At 46.1% G+C, this 22,330-nt stretch overlaps 1 protein-coding gene and 1 long non-coding RNA gene across 13 annotated transcripts in view; one reads left to right on the top strand and one right to left on the bottom strand.

Moving 5' to 3' along the window:
- Dixdc1 (DIX domain containing 1) overlaps positions 1-22,330 on the top strand; it is a 73,378-nt gene that overhangs the window by 30,774 nt on the left and 20,274 nt on the right. For 4 of the 11 annotated variants that reach the window (XM_017595731.3, XM_063265744.1, XM_063265746.1 and 1 more), the window contains 8 exons: positions 1,002-1,163; positions 3,916-4,147; positions 5,185-5,292; positions 11,732-11,844; positions 13,869-14,017; positions 17,297-17,386; positions 18,667-18,720; positions 19,909-19,959. In XM_017595731.3, coding sequence (XP_017451220.1) covers positions 1,002-1,163; positions 3,916-4,147; positions 5,185-5,292; positions 11,732-11,844; positions 13,869-14,017; positions 17,297-17,386; positions 18,667-18,720; positions 19,909-19,959 — 959 coding nt within the window. 11 annotated transcript variants of the gene reach the window in all.
- Positions 4,500-8,430, bottom strand: LOC120094337 (uncharacterized). 2 transcript variants are annotated; one of them, XR_005488652.2, is made up of 2 exons: positions 8,074-8,430; positions 4,500-4,808 (listed from the first exon to the last, which is right to left on the bottom strand). It is a non-coding gene; the product is annotated as an uncharacterized LOC120094337 (long non-coding RNA). The 2 variants fall into 2 exon arrangements; XR_010054380.1 differs by having other exon boundaries at positions 4,500-7,871; positions 8,074-8,211.

Genomic DNA, 22,330 nt, shown 5'->3' with positions numbered 1-22,330 from the left:
ACCCTCTCCCACCTAAACCCCAACCACCTTTATCTCTCACCTTGACTGTTTTGACGGTTGTTCCCAATTGTGTCTCTGTTTCATTCCCTCTATGAGCCATATCCATACACAGTCACTATCACAAACTAGATAGTGTCACTGACCTGTGTGGAAGTCCTGATGGCTTTCCATCCCCTTAGAATAAAACTCAGGGTTGTTCCTGTGGTCCACAGAGCCCTGAGTGACCCACCTTGCTTATCCACAGGGCCTTTCTTGGGTCTTGACTCTGATAACTCCACTCTAGTCACATTTGGCCTTTTTTTTTTTCTTTTGAGATAGAGTCGCATGTAGCCCAGGCTGGCCCAGAACTTGCTATGTAGCCATGGCTGACTTTGATTAACCTGAATCTTCCTGATGCTTTTGCCTAAGCCACCCTACTGCTGAAGTCATAGGTGTGCACTTCCTGCCTAAAGAGCATATTGTCTTTCTGCCTCTCAGAGAGTCTGAACTCATCCCATTTTGGGGTTCACCTGTATGGCTCTTCAGTCTGGCACGTGCCCTTCTTAAATATAAGCACATCTTACTCAGACTCTGCAACACCATATTAACAGAAAGGTCCTGGTTTTCTCAGGCTTTATTCTTCCCCAAAATTATATTAAATTATATTATATTATATTATATTATATTATATTATATTAAACATTGACTTGTTTACCTTTCGTGTATAAATGGGGAGTGAAGAGACTCTGTTTACCTTCCTGCTTTCTGTCATGCCCACAACAGTGTTTGGCACACAGTGAATATTTATTTTATTAATCAATGTGCACAGATAACCTCACTATGGGCTTCCATTTGAAAGACTGAAGTGTTCTGAAAGGCTTTCATTTTTCCGTTCTCCAACCACTTCCCCTGGTGCACACACTGGGACTTCACTCACTCATTTATTAATAGAGAATTTTAGTGTTTGCATCCCCAGCCTGGCCGTTATGAGACCGTGACGATGTTCTTCCTTCTGATCTTAGGTGTTGTCGATGTTGTTGTTTTTCTTCTCCTAACAGCAGGAGAAAAACTGAGCGGAGTACAGTTGAGTCCTAGTAACCAGCAGGAGATGAAGAGCAATGTGGAGAGGGTCCTACAGTTTGTGGCTTCCAAAAATATTCGTATGCACCAGACTTCGGCTAAAGGTTAGTGAGCACCTAATCCGGGGAAGAAACACTCAGCTTCTAGGTAGAGCGCTCCCTTGGCCACGTGGCCCTGACCAGCGGCGCTGAGCAGACTGGAATAGGATTTGGTGCACGGTATTCTCATTTTTTCCATGGAGACAGTGATGGAGTGCTGAGATCCCAGTGCTTCAGAGAGCTGGCTAGAGGGGAAAGCTCTCCACTAATTTGAGTTGAATATAGGTCTGCTTGAATGTGTGTGGGAATATTAATGGTATAAGAATAAATGACAAAATTGAGGTATTAATTTTGGAATGTCTCGTTTAAATGATCAAGGATGAAGACAGATTGCAGTTTTCTTTCTTTCTTTCTTTCTTTTTTTTTGAGTTCTTTGGGTTTTATGATCAAGTACAATTACAAACCACCATAACTTATGCTTTTTCCATTCAATTTCCTAGAAGAAACGAGGATGACTTTGAACTTCTGACCCTCCAGCTTCTGCCTCCTCAGTGCTCAGATTACAAAACTACACCATCACTCAGCTAGTGCTGGAGACTGAACCCAGAGCTTTGTGAATGTTAGGCAACACTGGATCAACTCAGACACAGCTCTGATACCTCCCAGCCTCAGCATGTGTGTGTGTGTGTGTGTGTGTGTGTGTGTGTGTGTGTGTGTGTGTGTGTGTGTGTACATATATAGTCTATCATATATATTTTTTTTCAAGACACAGTGAGGGTCTCACTGTGTAGCCCTGGCTGGCCTGGAATTTGCTGTATCTTAGGCTTTCCGCAAAGTAGGTGTTTCTCCTGCCTCTGTTGTTTTACATTCTGGGATTAGAGGTATGTGCTACATTTAACTTAAAAAGCAATTATTTTTTTAGCTTCCTTTTTTTCCTGTGAGACCATTCCATGCAGACAAAAAGAGCCCTGCAGCCTTTATTTCTGTGTTCTTCTCTAGTGGTGCAACCCTTTGCCTGTGCTGTAGGGAAGCACACAGGCTGGGATCCTTAGAAAGCAGAGGCCTCCTTCTTTTGATGCTTTTTCTAGAACTGACTAGATCCGCTTCTGTTCAGCACCAGCTCTGGGTCTGTTGTCTGTAGGTTGGTTTGTTGAGCATGAGGGCGGGAGGAAGCCCTTTCATGTTGTATTATTGGTGTTCTGTGTGTTTGAAGTCACTCAGGTGAGCAAACAGTGACCATTAAGAGCATCTGCTAGAGGACATCAAATAATCCTGTGCATGCTTTGTCCATTTGAAAGGCTATAAAGCCAAACAATGGAATGTCTTCCTTTGCTTGTATTAACTTTAACCAGCACTTCTCAGAACGTGTGTTCCCTCGTGTGTGTGTGTGTGTGTGTGTGTGTGTGTGTGTGTGTGTGTGTGTGGTGTGTGTTCTTCCCTCTTTTTTTCTAGGGCAGCAAGCAGTGATAGCTTTAACCCAGTCCCCATGTGGAGTGGGCTTGGGGATCTGGCCCAGTAAAGTGGGCTATTTTAAGGGAAGACTCCACTCAGGGCCTCATTGTCTTTTACCTGAAGAAGCTCTGTGTTTCCTAATTAGTCCTGCTGCCTTGGTTTCCTCTCCCTTCAGCTTTCCGTGCCACAGCTGGGGTGATCCAAGAGCAGGTATCATGGGCTCCCTACCCCTGTGCATCTGGAAGTCACTTGGAGAAAATTCCAGCACCTTTCCTATAGCTTCCCTGGTCCCAAAGGACCCACCCATTCATCCCTCCCTTTTCTCAGCTTTCACTTCTGCTGTGAGCTCTGGGGCTCGCACCACACCCAACTCTCTCCCTTTCTCCAGCGTAGTGCTGGACCATAGGCATAGAACACATGTCATATAAGTACTTAAAAGGTTTCCAAAGCCACATCATAAAGAACAAGGACTGAAAATAATTTTAATAATATATTTTATCTAGCCCACTATGCCCATCACTTTACCATGAAGTTAATACTGAGATACTTTACATTTTATTTTATTTATTTTTATGTGTATAGGAATGTTGCCTGCATATATGTCAGTGTACTGTGTGTGTGCTAGTGCTCTCAGAGGCCAGAGGGGCATCAGATCCCTTATGACTAGAGTTACTGATGGTTGTGAACATCCGTTACAGATGTGGGTGCTGGGAATCAAACCTGGGTCCTCTGGAAAGAGTACCCAGTACTCTTAACCACTGAGCCATCTCTCCAGCCCCACATTCTATCTTCTTTTTACTGTCTGAGATCTTTTGCATTCCCGTGTGTGTGTATGTGTGTGTGTGTGTGTGTGTGTGTGTGTGTGTGTGTGTGTGTGTAAGATATTTACTATATATCTAATTATAGTACTTACTTAGAGCACATTTCAGTTCTGAGTAGTAGCATTTAAGTGCTCAGCAGCCACACGTGCCCCATAGCTTTCCTAGCAGATGATATCACCCTATTACACTGATCTCTGGAGCTCTGCATGTATCTTTTCCTGGACTGTTCTTATTCTTCTCCTACTAGCTACTAAAGCATGACCCCCAGGCAGCCCCAATTGAGGACTCACTTCCTCTAGTAATACATCCTTGATACCTCGAAGGTAACTCCCCACGAACTCCCGAAGACCCCCTGTGCCTCTCTGATCTAACCATTTTATTGTGATACTTCACCGTACTTGCTTTTAAACCTTCTGTGTCCCTCACTGAACATGGCTTTATGCTATGGAGACTGCCTGCCTGGTTGACCATAGTACCAGCGATAGATATTAAATGCATCTACCCTGCCTCCCTCTCAGCACCTGTTGATCTCTCTTATCCTGTAGATATTGTGGAAGGAAACCTGAAGTCTATCATGAGGCTGGTCCTTGCCTTGGCAGCTCATTTTAAACCTGGCTCTAGCAGGACGGTGAGCCAGGGGCGAGACTCCAGAACCTCTGTGCAGAGTCATCAACCACACTGTGCCACCGCTGTGGCCCAAGGAGCAGCGGCTGCTCTGGCTGATGTGTGCCATGACGTGTCACGGTCAGGACGGGATGTCTTCAGATACAGACAGAGGTAAAAGTCTGGGGAAGGGGAACTGGCTCCTCTCTCTGGCATTTCTTTGCTTAGATAATCACAGTGTGAGTAGATGGAAATACCAACTGAACAGCCCCCCACACTGCAGTGAAGATAAGTGACTGGAGGTTTGGGAGGGAGATCTTAGTGAGGAAAACGTGGCTTTCTCTGACGATACAGGAGAGTGAACCTAGAGCCCTTCTACATGTGGAGCAAGACCTCTGCTTTTATGTTAGATCCTTGGCCTTCTTATGCCTTATTTTGAGACAGGGTTCTGTTAAGTTATTCAGTCTGGCCTTGAACTCGGTCTGTGGTCCAGTCAGGCTCCTGCTGTTTAAATTCAAGAATAGATAGGATTACGGGCTCACAGCAGCAAGCCAGGCTGAGCCTTCTTTTTCTCAGCTGTTTATTTTGCAGCTAGCAGAACGTAAGGAACCATGTGTGGAAATTTGCTCTCATCCTGAAAACTTAAATATATGTGATTGGCACAGTGTGTTTTCTTCACTGGGAGATATGTAGTCCATCTTGGGGAGGTTGTATCCTGGGATTGTATCCATAAGGCCAGACTGCCTTGAAACTTCTCGGTAGGAAGTGCTTTGAGGGTTATGTAGTTGTTAAAGGAGAACATGATCCCACGGTATCACAGACAATGCCTTCGCTCCTAGGTTTTAAATGACATAGAAAGAGGTCAATATTTTTAATTGTTTACCTTCTATATTTATTCCTGTGTGTGTGTGTGTGTGTGTGTGTGTGTGTGTGTGTGTGTGTGTGTGTGTGTGAAAGAGAGATTGATTGATTGATTATAGACAGGATCTTGCTGTGCAGCCCAGGCTGGTCTCAAACTTCTGATCCTCCTGCCTCTGCCTCCCAATGCTCGAATGACAGGTGTGTGCCTACCCGGCTCCCTTTTTCATCTTCTTGCCTGCACTGCAGACTGAGTGGCAGGACATCTGCATTTTCTGCAGAGCTGACCTGAACTGCAGAGCTAACTAATACTGTCCTCTCTTCTGGTCCCCACCCCACGCCTTCACCCCTAGGAATGCCAGTGTGGATGAGGAGATCGAGAACCCATACTGGAGTGTGCGAGCACTTGTGCAGCAATACGAAGGCCAGCAAAGGTCCCCATCTGAGTCCAGCTGCTCCAGGTAACCATGGCTTCCCATTCTTAACTTTACGGTCTGGCAGAAAGCTGCATTTCAGGGGGATTCTAAGCTTCAAGTACCAAGACCAAAAGCAAGAAGGCATCTGTGGGATTGTGTACCATATATCCCTCTAGGCTTGGGCCTGGAAACCTGACGGGTAGTGAGGGAGTGAAGAAAGGGCAAACACTAAAGAAATGATCCACACATATGCCAAAAAGTTGGGTCAGGTGAGGTGTGCACACTCTAGTGGAGTGGTACCACCTACTACATGCAGCCTGGAACCCCTGATGTATTTTTTAGGTATAGCATAGAGGGGAAGAATGAGTTAGTCTTGTAGGTCTCTAAATGAACAGTCTCAGGCTGTCATCATTCAGCATCCAGGACTTGCTAGTTTTTCTACACACTGGTCAATCATTAGTAAATATTCATACTTGCCTACTGTCGGCATTTGCATTTACGCCAGAGGAAGGCTTTACCAGTTGGCCAAGCTGGGGTAGGCTTTGCCAGTTTCCCACGGGTCTGAGGCATTGGTCCTTGACATGACAGTGCCTGGGTCAGTAATACACATTCACTCAGGAGTTCATCCACTTCTTAACTGTCCACCCATGGCTTTTCAGCTCCCTGCCGTTGGATGTGTGTATTACTTGGTAATAGAGTGCTTGCCTTGCTAGATGGTCCTGCATTCAACCCCTAGTACTGACAAGCTAAAAGCACCTAACCTCCTTTGCCATCCTCAGTTTATGCTTGGTATTCAAGGGCTAGCTCTCAGCACTACCTGTGGGTTCTGTGTCGACAGAAGCATGGGATACAGTATTAGTGAATTCCCCACCCACAGAAACTGCAGTATCCCAGGGACAGTAATTAGCTCTGACCACATGGGGGCGTGACTGGGCCCTTCAGTACCTAGTCCAGCCCAGTGTTTGTGTATGAGCTGCTAGTGTTTATGATAGCCATTTCCCTGGCACAGTCCTGCAGGCTGAGTCTGAGTCTTTAGTTAGAGCCACAGAAGGCTGGAAAAAGCTCCCAGCAAGAAAGGGAATTATGCACGACTGTCTGACGCATTAGCATTTCCACATTCGTTTATAGGGCTAAGAATTGGGGCACATTAGTATGCATTTAAGTGGGCTATGGGTGTTTGTGACTCTAGTCGAGAGGACGACTGCTTCTCTTAGAGCCAAGTGCAGAGGCCAGAATAGGACACTCTGCAGTAATAAAAGCCTGACCAATGCCAAGTGTAGTGGCAGAAAAAGATGATTGTCCTGGCTCATGGAGATTGTGCCCCTATAAACACATCCCCAGTCTACTTGCGAAGTTGGTTTTGATGCTGAGTTGTAGTTAATGTATCCTCTGATGATCTTTTCCCTCCTACTTTTCCCTCCAATCCAGCATGGTCTGATCTATTTAAGTCTCGTTGTGCCTTATGTGCTTTTTCTATCTTTTTTCTTTCTCCTGCTTTTTTCCACTCATCCTGCTTGACAGATGGTCTGCTGATGTATTGAGGTCCTGTGGGACTCTTTCTATCATCTTAGCGTACTGCTAGCCCAGCTCCACTTTAAAATGTTTACACATAATGGGTGTAGTTTTTCTTTCTGAAATGGATCTACAACATACCATTCACCTTTAAACATTTCAGTGTTCAGTGTAGTGTCCCCATAATTTTCTGTAAAGTTCATCTCTGTCCACTTGAGGGCATTTTGACCAGCCCCCAAAGCAGCTCTCCCGTGAAGCAGTAGGTGTGCTTTTAATGAGACTCCAAACCATTGCTCTTTTGCTTGTGGCTGTGACTGTCTATGTCAGTACAGAATCAAAGGCAGTTTTGTTGTATAATGAGGTCTATTGCTTCCTGCATGCCTGCTGGCCTTTGGCTTTCCCAAGCCTGAGTGTGTCTATGAATTGGAAAGAGAGTTTGAGTTTCCTAGGGGTGACTGCTTCCTTGCTCTAGGTAGGACTCAGATTGCAGCAGGAGAGAGATTAGCGTGAGGGACTCACGCTGGACATAAGGCTGCATTAGGTCAATGGCAACAGTCTTAGCAGTGCCAAAAGAGAGTATTTTCCTGTTTGGTATAGAGCCAACACTCTGCCTATTTCTTTACTGATTCCTCAAGAAAGAAGAGCTTTTAGCAGGTTCTGCCATTTGCCCACTTCCATCACCACCTAATGGCTCTGTGACCCCCCCCCCAAACCAGGAATCTTGGAGATGTTGCAGCTTTGGATGGAGTGTAGCTGTGAATATAAGATAGACATCTTGTGGTGTCAAAACACCTTCCCTGGCTGCTTCTCAAGGATGCCCTGGCAAAGCTCAATCCTCCTGTTGCTCCAGAAAAAAGGCCACCAGCCCTCTCTCTGTATCCAAGCAGAACAATCCTTTAGTTGGGGGAGGGGGTAAGGGAGGTGGGGGTAAGCAACACAGGAACTGATAGAGGGGAAGGAAGGTGGGAGCTGCAGACGAGGGTGGGGGTGGGTTGGGGGGCGTTCTGTAGGTTTGCTGGTGGTTGTGGGAGAGCTCCAATCTCCATCCTGCCAGCATCTCCCAGTCCTTGGAGAGTAGGGCTTAGGATTCCTATCCCCGGGTTAGGTCAGTCCTGAAACCGCGGGTTTAAGAAGGGAGGGGTCAGAGAGGAACGGCAACGTCTTCGATGCTGGGCTTCTAGGCACCAGGACTATCAGATCCACCAGGTTCTGCCAGCGCGCCGCCCATCCCCCGCCGCTCCCCAGGCTCCATAGCCCTCAGCCCCGCCAGGTCCGGACCGCGCCCCTGGCCCCGGCCTTGGCCAGTACCCTTACCTCTCCGCCCAGAGCCGTCGGCAGCGCTTGGGTCGAAGCCCAGCGCTGCCTGGCCGCGTGTGACAGCCTGGGAGGGGGAGGAGCGGGGAGTGGGGTGGGTGCAGGGAGGGATCGGGAGGCGGCGCCGAGCCGGAGCACCGCACGCTAGATCCACTCGACGCTCAGCTGGAGCTACCGGAGCCTCTTGCCCCGAGGGAGATAGGTTAAAATGCGGCTGTCCGGGGGTTTGCTCGGAGCCGCGCGACCGCAAGGACCAAGATGCTGCTGCCAGCGACCAGCCGCGGGCGATGGGAGGCAGCTTCCGCTGGGGCTCGGCTGCGGCGGTGTCTGAACTACCGGGACAGCGCGCTTCACCCTAGGGAGCATCCCGGTCCCCCGGGACAGGACGCCCACCTTTTCCCTTTCCTACTTTCTCCGGAGACCCGGGCGAACCGTTCCGCTGGCTGGCTGATCTCTGGAACCGTTCTTCGAGCTCCGGTGCGGGGGGGATATGCCAGAATTTAGGAGTGATGTGACGCTCAGCCTCCTACCTCACCCAGGGAAGCAGGCTTCCTGAAGCCAGAGCCAGGAGGGGACCATGGGAGGGACACAAGTCAAATGGTGAGCTGAAGCCAATTTGGTTCTTGAGGTGGGGAAATGAGGGGAAGCAGGGCCAGGATGGGGTCCTGGTTGGCCCCTGACAAGAGATGATTGGGGGCGCTATTCTGTGAGGACAGGCTGCTGGTGTGGGATTAGCTCTACAAAATAGAGTGATTTTAGGAATTTGGAGCCGACTCGAGGCTCCACACACAGACCGAGCCTATATGTCTGCTAATGGAGGCACTTAGAAGGGCGACAGGACTCTTCCTTTTCGTCTATTACCCATTTCAAAAATTGATGTAAGTCTAATTTAGCAATATCTTTGTTGGGGTTTGCTGGTATAATAAATTAATATTGGTGAGATAGTAGATTAAGAAATGTATATATAGGACCCATTTGTAATCAGCAGTTCTCTGACAAGATTATTATAGTTCTCAGAGCATTATGATGGTAAATAGAGATTACTTGTTTGTCAAATATTACTTTTAAGCTAGTTAGGGAGGAGCCCAAGTCTTACAATTAATTAGCATGAAGATACTTTTCTCTGACCTGAGGCTGAAGATTAAAAGCTCCTTCCTTTTCCAGGAAGGTGCTGCTGCCCTGACACACGCCTCAGGATTTTCCTCCCTCCGAGGTCCTTGATCTTGGTCATCTAATTTCCTAGTCTTACCTCCGTGGCCTTACCCTGGCAGTCTCATTTCAAGAAAAAGAAATGTTGTTTTCTTTTGGCTGCTCTGCCACTCCCCCGGTGGGGTTGGGTATCCAGACAGCCGCCTCCTTCTGCCCTTATATGGGAGGCAGCTCACTTGGAGGGGAGAGGTGGAACTGAGCATGCGTCTTTGCTTTTAGGAAAGCGGTTTCTCAGCATCCTAGATCCCCTATGCCCTCCCTCTGGTTTGTCTCGCACATCCCTCCTGCGGTCCAGCCAGATGCAGGCAGTGGGGCTTGTTATCGTCCTAGCACCTTGTCAGCTGAGGAAGAGGATCAGCTGACAAGGACTTTGTGCGCCTAGATTCCCAGTTTTGTAAGTGGTAAATGCTGGGGTCTGGGCACTCATAAATCCCTTTTTATCAAGAACACAGCCCCTTTACAGCTTTTTGGCTGTGAATTCATGTTGAACTGGAGGTCAGATTGCCTACATAGTGAAAATAGATAAAGAGGGTTCTAGAAAACACTCAACATTTCTGAAAGCTACTTGCAGCCCCTCACTTGTCTCACCTGTTTGATCTATGCACCTATGGGTTTAGGTAAAGCAATGATCTGCAGTGGTGTGAAGCTTTAAAGTTTTTTTTTCTTACAGTTTTTAAAAAAGAAGAGAGCATAGCACCAATTGAGATCCTCTCCACTAAAGTTGGTCAGCTCTGGAGACCTGTGAGACACTGGTCCACACACGGGTTTTGAAGTCTGGCTACTTCCGCTGTGCTTGTCTTTAATTTTTCTGTGGTTTCTGGGAAGAGGAAATGTTAACTCCTGCTTGTGGTTGTGAGGATTAGCCTGTGAGACTTCAGGGGCACATTAAGGGGGTCAGTGAGTCCTAGACACTTCACTGTTGTCTGGGTGATGGATTTGGAAAGAATTCCTAAGAGGGGGCAGAGCCATAGTCTCCACAGCCCCTGAGATTGTGTTAGAGCTGATGTTCTCATAGTGTAGCGTGAGGAGAAAGGGCCCCGCAGACTCCTGATCCCTGAGATAATTAGCCTCATGCTCCCATCTTGTCTTGTCCATGGGAAGATTTAAAATCTGCTTCCTGGAAAAATCTCAGCAGTTCCTCCCAAAGGTACATCAGACCAAGAATTATTGAAAGGTGTCTCAAGATGATTTGAAACTAGGAAACTGGGTTGGGGATTTAGCTCAGTGGTAGAGTGCTTGCCTAGCAAACACAAGGCCCTGGGTTCGGTCCCCAGCTCCGAAAAAAAAAGAAAAAGAAAAAAAAAAACTAGGAAACTATGGCAAAGATAATAATTCTTCAGTTAGAACTAATCAAGTAATGTTCGATTTGGCTGCCACTAGCAGGGTTTTCTCCTTTTGCCCTATCGCTCCTCCTATTTTAAAGAATGGTTTATTTTTATATGTATGATTGTTCTGTCTGCATTCTATGTCTGTGCACCTCGTATGTGCCTGGTGCCTGTGGAGGTCAGAAGAGGATGTCACATCCCCTGGAACTCGAGTTACAGATGGTTTTGAGCCAGTGTCTTGGTGCTAAGAACTGAACCTGGGTCCTCTGCCAAAGCAGTCAGTGCTCTTGCCCAGTCAGCTGTCTTTCCAGTCCGCACTCTTCTTATATTCTGCTCACCTGTGGATGAATTCCTGCCCTTCTGCCCATCCTGACGTCGCATCCACTCCAGCCGTCTCTTTCCCAAACTGGTCCTCTTGGGATTAGCTAAGAGATGATCTCCGGTTACTTATCAGAGACGCAGATTATTGGAAATATGATTTTGACCCAGCACCAAAAGTAATGGAACACAAGCATCACCCTGTCAGTGTGGGTCTGCGAACTGATAGTGGCCGATACACACAATTCTTAAAAAACGATTTGTTGCCTATTCTGGTAACTCTCATTTAATCAAGTATGCTTAAAGGCAGTCTTACTATAGAAAAGACTCCCTAGGGCGTAGGAGAAATGGCTCCGTGGTAAAGAGTGATTCCTGCTCTTCTAGAGGCCCCAGGTTCAGTTCCCAGTGCCCACCTAGAACGGCTCACAACTTCTGAAACTCCAGGTCCAGGGAACGCAACACTGTTCTGGTTTCTACAGGCATCTGCATTCACATGCACACCCCTGCTGCACCCCCCCACCCACTGCATACATACACACACTCACTGCACACACACACACACCCATATATATAATTACATATAATTAAAAATAAGGTCTTTAAATGACATGAAAAACAAAAATGCTCGGAAGGACTAGTTTTTTTTTTAATTTATTCATTCAACATTTATTTCATTTGTTCTAATTGTGAGCTAGGAATCATGTTAGGCATGGTGTAAATAATACAGCTCTGAGATGAGCTGTGAAAACTGTCTTCTGTATACCGGTTCATAATGATTGCTTCTCTTCTCTTTTGTTTGATCACAGTCTGACTTCACCCAGTCCAATTCACAGTGCAAAGAGCGAATCCATTATAACCCAGTCAGAGGAAAAGGCCGATTTTGTGATTATTCCCTCTGAAGGAATAGAGAACAGAACAGGTACCGTCTCCCTGCCTGCCTGCCTGCCTGCCTGCCTGCCTGCCTGCCTGCCTGCCTGCCTGCCTGGGTTGTTTCAGGGGAGCTTTTTAAAGCCTGAAGTTTTTAGTGTGTCTGACTACTAAGCCTCCTGACCATGTCTGTCTTCACTGTCTGTGAATGGAGCATCAGCTCCAGCGGGCTCTAATGCCTTTGAGCCAATTAATGTAGTTATCCTCTTACAGAACATCAGTTCTGGTATTAGGCTGTCAGAAGAGCTCACACCAGTCTCACGGAGCCTCCTTAGCTGGCTGCCTACGAATTAGATAAATGGCATTGGAGCAGTCAGAAGCCTTGTCAGTCAGAAGCCTTGTTTGTGTAAATAGCTCTATTATGCCCATTTCATGAAGATAATTCTGGTGCTTCGCTGACTTAGGTTGGAGTCAGGAATACATAGTTTGAACCAAAATGCCGGCGAACATGCAACAGAGTACAGGGCTAGCTACAAAAGAACCACAGAGTTCTCTTTGTTCGAACTTCTGAGTCTGCCTCAAGTATCTTTTTCTTTTCCCCCTACTTAAACACGAAAAGAAACTTGGATAAAGCAAAGTGCAAGCGTTGGGTTGAGGCCCACTTGTAATGAAACTGAACCCTGCAAAAGAAGAACTGAAATGAAAGTCTTCTCTGCTTGCCGAACATTTGTACCAGTTGTAGACTTGTAGGGTGGGGTGTCATACTCTCAGAACCTAGGAGATGGAGACGGGTGGGTCACAAATTTGGGGCCAACTAGTCTACCTAGTGAGTTCTAAGCCAACCTGGACTATCCTGGGAGACCCTGTCTCAAAGACCAAGAGTCACCCACAGAGTCAAACTCTTAAGGCCATGAAGAGGGAGGAGAGCAGTATTTATTGAGTACCTGCACTGTTAGATACTGCCGGGTCCTTTGTGCTTTACTCCTTAATCTTTACATTAAATTTTTTTGTTTGTTTTTTATTTATTTATTTTTGAGACAGGATCTCTCTGTATAATAGAGCCCTGGCTGTCCTATACTTGGATTTGTAGACCAGTCTGGCCTCAAACTCACAGAGATCTGCCTGCCTCTGCCTCCCTAGAGTTGGGACTAAAGGTGTACGTTAACATCTTTAATCCTAAACCCAGATGATTACTGTGCACTTCTTAGCAGTAAAGAAGCTCACTGAAGGGCTCACCCTCTACTCCACAGTGCACGTAAGTGGCGATGCCTGTAAGTGGTGCAGAGCAGACAGGGACGCTGGAGCAAAGAGGTCTTCTTGGTTTTTTGAGTTTTTTTCTTCTTTTTTTGTTTTTTTTGTTTCTGTTTCTTTTTTAATTATTAATAATTTTATTTGTTTACATTTCAAATGTCATCCCCTTTCCCCATCTCCCACCCTATTCCCCTCCCCTTTGCCTCTAAGGGGGTGCTCCTCTACCCACTCAACCACTCCCTCCTCACCCCTTTAGAATCCCCCTTCTCTGGGGTTCAACGAGGTCTTAAAGGCCAGGAAATAAACTGGGGAGTGATATTCAAGTTTTGTGAGCACGCTTTGCTAATTTTTCTCAGGATTGACTCACATGGTGTTGTGTGAAAAGGACTTAGTTATGACTCAAGGGGTGAAAGGAATAGGATTGTCTTAGTTAGGGTGCTAGGGTCTTAGTTTACCCCTCTGATAAAAACAAAAACCCCACCACTACCAAAAGTGGTTTGGGGAGGAAAGGGTTAATTTGGCTTGAAAATTATAGTCGGTTATGAGGGGAAGCCAAGTCTGACGTTAATTCCAGAGTTGGGGGTTTGTGTGCTGTAACAGGTCTCTGTGGCAGGAGCCCTGCTGCTTCCTACAGTGCCTTCCTGAGCCGGGTACCTCAGTTAACAACCAGTTCTTTGTGCCTCACAACCCCACCTAGTGGAGAGCCAGTGCGTCTGTGCAGACGGGTTCAGAAGGCAGGTGACCTGAACCTCTGAAGTACACTGCACTCTGCCTGCCTGCCGGAAATCTTCATCATGAACTACGGTCCCACCTTTCGTTTCGCAGACGAGACAGGCTCTCCATTATCCCGAGACTGGAGGCCGGGAAGCCCAGGAACCTACCTGGAAGCCACATGGGAAGAACAACTGTTGGAGCAACAAGAACACTTGGAAAAAGAAATGGAGGAAGCCAAGAAAATGATTTCAGGACTACAGGTAGCCCTTTCCTTCACAGTTTGTTCTCGGTGCCCTAGCTAATTATTCCTTTTAAGTTGGTAGTATCCGTTTGCAAAGAAAAAAACCACACACACCTGGTTTTAGCTGTGTGTGAGTTGTAGCAAAGAGTGAAATGTGCCTGTCGTGAATGTTTTAAGTGGACTTTGGGACTCTTGTTTACTGTCCAGCTGTTAGGATTTGTGGACGCTCCACAGGGAGCTCTGACTGACTCCCGCTGGGTAGGTGGGTATCTTTTATGCACTCTCCGACCTGCAACTGCAGCTTCTAGCAGAGACTGTCACCCAGGAATTCTGCAGCAGACGGGGAAGAAGGTAGCAATGCCACCAGGTTTCCATTTGTGTCTGGCTGAGGGACTTGGCTGCCTACTCACACCAACACCTGATGCCAAGGCAAGTGCTATGGTAGCAGAGGTTTGCCGTGGACAAACAGCCCTTCGTTTGTTTCTATACCTGTGCTATCGGCTAGGGAAATCTCCCCCAGACACTGGCTGACCCACTTGACATAAGAGCCCACCGTGACCCCTTCGACCCTCTGTCCTTTTTCTGATTGGCTCTGTTTGGAGGAGCTCTGATAGTGTGCTGATGACCCTGACTTTGCGTAGGAATATTCCATTCTGTTTGTGCTGGGAACTGCACCGGTTTTGAATTGTGAAATATTTATGGACACATAAACAAAGCCCACATTATGCGTGAGGCTCTGGCGGGTGGTGGAGGGCGTGCTCCCAGTCAGTGACAGGGTGGGTACACAAAGGGTTCCTCAAGAAAAAGGAGATTGGTGCTTCTGTAAAATGATTTGCATAATGTATGCCCCAGGAACCCAGGCCAATTGGAGGAAGGCTTACATCCTAAACATTCCTGAAGTTTATGGTGTCTGCTTCTTGCTCTGTGTTTAAAAAGCATTCTGTTGGATCCCTTTCTGCAACTCCAGTAATACGTACTTAATGATTTACTCTTGTTTTAATAAGAAGTGTTCCATGAATCCGGGGGTGGAGTTACTTAACCAGGTTTTTCTCCCCTGAAATAATTTGCATTATTTGAGCAAGGCATGTATAACTATCGGTTTGGCTCTGTTTGAGTCGTGTTCCTTAGATTATGAGAAATTCAGTGACTGATGAAGCAGAAATAACAAAAAAGAAAGAAAGTCGACAAACAGAAAGGCAATGGCGGGGTTGGGGATTTAGCTCAGTGGTAGAGCGCTTGCCTAGCAAGCACAAGGCCCTGGGTTCGGTCCCCAGCTCCGAAAAAAAGAAAAAAAAAAAAAAAAGAAAAAGAAAAAAAAAAAAAAAAAAGGCAATGGCCTAACTTTTCCTCCCAACGGAGGAGTCGTAAGTCACTGCCACTCTGTGATGCGAGGATCCAGTGACACTGAGGAGTACAAAAGGGCTGGCAGTGTCCACCAACCCCTCAGCTGCTTCAGCGTTGAGGAGTTGTGACTTACTGGTCTGCAATCCTTAGAGACTACTGAGCAGTCGCCAGGCTTACTGCTTTCACAGCGTCTCCGATTCTGCGGTTCCCTGCAGCCTGAGGCACTGTGCCTGCTCGCACACCCCTCTCCCCAGGATTCCATGGGAAAAACAAGTTCATTTGATTTTCTCAAACATTATCGTCAGTCTTTAGTAGAGAAACCATTGGCTGAATTTTAAACATTCTCCATCAACACATCTGATGAATTTGCGTTCTACTTATTCAGACAGGTTGTATTTTTCCTCTGAAGCTGTCTTTCAAGTTGAAACAAAACTCTGACAAGGAGAACACAGTTTCCCACCCTTAAGTCACCTGATAACATCTCATAATACCTCCTGGAGGTAAATTCAGGGCCCTAAAGTATATCAGGAAGCTGCTCTAGGAATAAGATTCTGGTGAGATGGCCCCACAGGCAAAGCCATGGACTGCCAAGACTGAGAACACACACACACACACACACACACACACACACACACACACACACACACACAAACACACACGGAGGGAGGGAGGGAGGGAGGGAGGAAGGGAGGGAGGGAGGGAGGGAGAGGGGAGACGAGACACAACAGAAAGATGTCTTGTCTGGGAAGAGCGTGTACTGCTCTTATGGAACCTGAGTTCACGTCCCAGCACCCACGTCAGGCAGTGACTGTACCTATCTCTAGGCTATCCAACACCCTCTTCTGGTGTCTGTGGGCACTGAAGTCACATGCAGAAATCCACACAGAGACATTAAAAATAAAAATAAACTGTAACAGAACAAGATGCTACGTGGAGGCAGAGGCAGATAGATCTCTCTCAGTTTGAGGCCAGTGAATTCCAGATCAGCCAAGGCTACATAGTGAGGACTTACCTAGAATCAATCAATAATAAAAATAAATTTCAAAGTAAATTTTGAAGGAAAGGAATGAGATTACAAACTATTAATGCAATGTTAGGCATGGGTTCTTGAGAGAGGCAATGTACTAGGGTCTGAAAGCCCGAGCTTCCTGAGCTTCTGGGTATATCTGCCCCCTTTTCTACTCACTAATGCCCTAATGAAAAACAGCCTGGTGTTGAAATGAATGAGGCCATCTCTGTAAAGCTCTTTCTTCTATTCATGTTGCCTCAGGGGGTGAAATGCAGAACTATTAAAACAAACAAACAAAAAGCAAATAGTCCCAAGACCCTGTTTTTCAATGGATTTCAGACAGTTCATTGTAATATACTGTAATCTTTCAGCCAAGAAAATTCCACATGATTTTTAGATCCCCCTTCAGCTGGTAGAGCTATATGTGGGCAGTTTGAATTTGAAATGCGTTTGGACACTTCCAAAGGGAAGGTTTGTTATTAGTTCTCCTGAGTCTAGGATCCTCAGAGCAGAGGGTCCGTGTATCCAGAGAGATAAAAGCGATCCATGGGGTTGGGCATGTAACTTAGTTGGTACAGTGCCTCTGTAGCTTGCACGGAATTCTAGGTCTCATCATACTGCTATGTAAACTAGGCATAGATGCTTGAAATCCCCACACATGGGAGGTAGAGACAGGAGGATCAGAGGTTCAAAGCCACCCTCTGCTATTCAAGGCCATTATGGGATACATGAGACTCTTTAAACTTGGGGGGAGGGGCCTATGGAGGGAGCAGTGTGTCATCAGGGCCATTGGAAACAAGCAGAGGTTATTTATCGGCTGGCTTCCTCCAGAAACGTGTTTTTTTATCCGATGATTTGTATTCGTGGTGAACTTACCAAGCCTGACTCTAGACCGAATCAGGTGGCAGGGAATTCAGTTTTTTCCTCTCTTTGTGGTTTATCCAGGCCTTGCTACTCAATGGCTCTCTACCGGAGGATGAACAGGAAAGACCGGTGGCCCTCTGTGAACCAGGAGTCAATCCCGAGGAACAGCTGGTAAACTCCATGTCTGGCTGGGTACTAGGCCTGGCTGTTCTCACACCTGACCTCACCTCCTTGAAGTCCTCTCTCCTGATGCCTAGAGTTTGTTTGCATTCTTGGTTACTCCTTCCTGGTTTCCCTGTTGCTTTAATCAGCAGACGTCCAGAAAGTGCTGACTCTGAGTCAGACACCAGGCCACAGTGCTAGAGATATGGTAATGACCAAAGAAACCTATGGCCCTACTGCCCTTCAGGTTATGGCCTGTTCCCCCGAAACTTTCCTTTTCTCTTTGTCATAATATGGATCTCCTCGGCATTCCTGTCTGGGTCCTCATCAATCTTACAGTGACTAGGCAGTGCCATCTGCCTTCCGTGTTTTCACTCACTCTGTACCTGCTTCTCATAGATGGATTTCCAGTTCAGGTCTCTACAGAGTTGTAGAGCAGGACAAAGCTTCTCATTAATCGGTGCTCAGTTGCAGTGGGTTCTGTGGGTCCTCGGCTAAGTGTTTCTGTCCTCTACTTAGCCACTGACCCTTTGTCCTCCTGCTTGTGCTCACATCACCTCGTTTACTCGGATGCCCCAAACAGAAACCTGAATACCATCCCTGAGTTCTTTCTCCTCCTCCTCTCATATCCACTGTCTCCATTTTCTCAGTTTGGGCCCTCATTCATCCAGCATCCCAGCAGCCTCGAAATGGGTCTTCCTGAATCGAGATTCTCCTAACTTCTGCTTGCCCATTTTCAATGAAATTATAGGAATAATTTAAGGATTATTTTGTCTTCCCTCTGTATAAACTTTTTTATTGATGGAGCTGGAAAGATGGCTCGGCAGTTAAGAGCACTTAACTGGAGTTAAATTCCCAGCGCCCATGTCAGGTGGCTCCCTGCAGCTCTAGGGGATCTTTTGCCTCTGGCCTCCAAGGCTCCTGTACTCAATGAGCACATACCCATAGGCACACACGCAGGTACACATAAAAATAATAAACATAAATATCTTGTAAATACCATTGTGTTAATTCCCCATGTCTTCATCGGCCCTTCATGGTCTGACTCCCATTGTCCTCCTCAGCTTCAGCTCCTCTTTCCCCATTCCATCGGCTCCTTCCAGGACACATGCTTGCCGTAAGCTTCATCCGTATTGTCTTATGTCATGCAATGGAGCACTTGCTTGTATGAAGAGGGCATGTGTTCCCCTGATGGGAGTGGCATCTGGTAGGTGCCCAGTGAGTGTTTGTTGACTGACAGCCAGTGAACTTTAGTACTGACGCATGGCCGTCTCTTGTCTTGTGTTCAGATTATAATCCGAAGCCGTCTGGATCAAAGTATGGAGGAGAATCAGGACCTTAAGGTAGGATATGACGTGTACATTTTCCCCTTTGAAAATAATTGTGGGGACAGAATGTGCCAGCTTTGGGACATTCTAGAGAGGGATAGGCATGCGGTGCCAGGGGCTACCTGAACCTTATCCGTGTCATGTCTATCTTTGGAGGAGAGAGACACATCTGACCTGTTTGTCGCTCATGACAACCTTTTTAATCTTAAACCTACATAGTAGTTATCTATTCTATTTTGGGGTATATCTTTCTGTAAGTTTGAAATTTTTCTAGATCCCTTTTTTAATTGAGAGAAAAAGATGACTCTACACTGGGCATTGTGGTACATAATTTAGAGTCTAACCTGGTCTACATACTGAGTTCCAGGCTAACCAGAATTGCATAATGAGAACCTGCCTCAAAAAGGGGGGAGAGTGTCTAATATTAGTGTGGTTCTTTTTTATGAACATTTTCTGGAGTTCTTCTAGGTCAATGGTAGAGCACTGTGACTGAACAAATCTCCCCAGACAAATGCCTATGTGCATGTGTACACACTTAGACCTGCGTTTTTGATAACGTTTGATCCCATCTGTTGCAGGCCAGGGTAAGAATCCCATTTTAGATCAGCTACTTATGAATCTTTTATGTGACACAAGAGGAAGCGACCCGAGTCTCGGTAACAGGCATTGCTTCTCTCAAATCTCTATTTTTAGTTGCATCCATATATATGGAAATTCAATTACTCAATTTCTCATTATAAAGCCAAGTTCATTTTTGTTTGGACCACAAAGAACAATAGCCTCAGTCAAAAAAAAAAAGAAGACAATAGCCTTTTGGAGAATCAGAAGTATGCCAACCCTTTACTGAAGTTAAATAAAATCAAAATAAAGTATTGGGCAGCAGAAGAGAGAAACATAGCACAGATTTGGACGGAGGTTCAGATGGTCTTATCCCATCCTCCTCTTAACAAGGATCGATGCATGTGGAAAGCCTGTGTGGCTGGAGGGGTGCCTTCTCCCTGCCTGGGATCTCAGCACTGGGTACCCGGAGGACAGAGGGTCAGTCTTTACTGCTTACAGGACTGGATCTGCTTTGTGCCTCAGCTGATGGGTTAATCTTCATGGATCGGCCAACTGGGTTTTGTCTTCTTGCTGACAGAATGAGGTAATGCTTATGAAGCAACTCAGAAGCCACCATCTGATCTCACTATGTTTGGTTTGTAGAAAGAACTGCTGAAATGCAAACAAGAAGCCAGAAACTTACAGGGGATAAAGGTAAAATGAAGACATTGAATTCTTTCCTTCTGTCTTTTTTAGGTTTATTTTTTGTAAGCCTCTGTGAGGTAATGTGCTCTATTAGTGAGTATTGAGAGCATCAGGCAGCCTTGGGACTGTTGGGCTTTTGCTAGGGCTCTTTTACAGGCTTGGTGCTGGGGGTATGGAAAGGGCTTTGCGGTGGGTAGCGAGTCAGGCTGAGGAAGATATCTTTGTTTTGCTGAGGCTTATGTCTCCTACTTGTGACTCACGGTGCTGTCACTTGCCTCTGGGCCACCTTGATTTGCTCTTTGAGAAAGCACTCTCAGTTTTAAAAATGTCCTTTTTAGGAAAAAAGAAAAAGGAACCATGTTGGAGTGGTTAATAATATTCAAATGGTTTAAAAGCACCGGGGAAGTTCTTCCACTAGTTCTGCCCCACCCCACCCCCAACCTACCACTGTCACCACAACCTGTTTTCCCTGCTTGAGGCAACTTAGCAGTTATCCAGTATTCTAGTTAACTTTCTCCTGCTTTTCAACCTAAGTAACAGTATACTTTGAAGACAGCTGAGCCCTGTGCTGCTTTACTTAGCTGTGTGTTTGGGAGTAAAAACCATTTTAGGGTTTCTTTACACTTGCATAATGTTCTTCTTTATAATTGTTTTATGTGTGTGGGTGTTTTCCCTGCATGTATGTCTGCACCACGTGCATGTCTGGTAACCAAAGAGACAGAAGCGGGTGTTGGGTCTCCTGGAACTGGAGTTACAGATGGCTGTGAGCCTCCATGTGGGTGCTGGGAATTGAACTCAGGTCCTTTGGAAGAGCAGCCAGTCCACTTAATGACTAAGCCATCTCTTTGGCCCCCATAATAGTTGTGTGTGTGTGTGTGTGTGTGTGTGTGTGTGTGTGTGTGTGTAATTAAATATGTATTTACTCATTCTCCTGTTGGTGGTATTTTAGACTAGCTGCTTTGGGGGAACTATTTTGCTGGTATATACAATGCTTGTGCTAATAACTTTGAATATATGTTATTCACTCATAACATCCAAGTCTTCATCTAAAGCTTCTACTGTTCCCCTCTTTCTTGCACATACCTTCATTGGCTAGCCAAGCCTAACTAAGTAACACTTTCCAAAGCATATTTAGTAACCTACTGAAGTATTTCAAAACAGAAATGTGCCCTTTGGTTGATTAAGTTTGAGAAATTTCTGATAGGCTTGAAGATTCATTGCAAATAATTTCACATTGAAAGACCTCAGAAAGTGATTGTTCTTGGCTCAGAGACATTGCTCAGTGGGTAAGAAAGTATACTGCTTTTACAGAGAACATGGACTCTACAGACAGACAGACACATGCAGAGACCACACAGACACACAGACATACAAATACCCACAGACACACAGGATACATACACAAACACTCTCTCTCTCTCTCACACACACACACATGCACACACACAAATACACAGGCACACAGATAAATATAAAATCTTTGGAAATTGAAGCTATTGCCCTGAACACATTTAGGATAACTGAGTGTAACAGCTCCTCTTTCTCTAAGTCACTCACTAACACACATGCTGTTGGTGCACTTGGAAATGTCCAGGATACAGTGCCGGGCATATCTTAGTTTGCCTCTGTCATGTACTGTCCTGTCAGCTGGATAATTTAAAATGGGTTTCCTATGGGGCCTGTGGTCCCACCATTTTGGAGGCTAAGATAAGAGGATCATGAATTCAAGGCCAGGCTATCCTGCCTAAAGCAGTGGTCCTCAACCTGATCATCACCCCTTTGGGGTTTGCAGGGGTTGCATATTAGATATCCTAAATATCAGATATTTACATTAGTGTGGTTATAAAGTAGCAACAAAAGTGATTTTATGGTTGGTTGTCACCGCAACATGAGGAACTTTATTAAAGTGTCAGAGCATTAGGAAGGTTGAGAACCACTGCTCTAGGACATGGGGACTGGACAGAGAGAGGAGGAAAAGGCTCTGAGTCAGGTGGAGAATTTATATACCCAAGAGGTAGACGAGGAAACTAGGAGGAAGATCACACGTTCAAGGACAGTGCCTCCAAGTAGGAAGTCATGGGCATTTAATATAAAGCTAGGCCTGTCTGTCTCAGAAGCTACTCCTTGTCTGAATAGTACACCCGTGATGCCAGGCATGTATGTAGGCGGGTGAGGGAAAACCAAGTTTCTCACAGTAGGACCATGCATGTGATTCTCCTCATAGATGATGGTGTCTTGAAGAGGAGGGAACAATCTTTGCCCAGGTCCTTGTGGAGAGGCCCTTGTTGTTTCCTGTCTTCTCCCAGTTTGCCAGTACAATCAATGCTCCACACACCGTGGAGGGGTCAGTAACATGTACCATCCAGCTGTGTGATGGGTG

The sequence above is a fragment of the Rattus norvegicus genome, chromosome 8 (assembly GCF_036323735.1).
Source record: "Rattus norvegicus strain BN/NHsdMcwi chromosome 8, GRCr8, whole genome shotgun sequence".
In the NCBI taxonomy this organism is placed as follows: Eukaryota; Metazoa; Chordata; class Mammalia; order Rodentia; family Muridae; genus Rattus; species Rattus norvegicus.
This window is presented reverse-complemented; position numbering and strand designations above follow the sequence as displayed.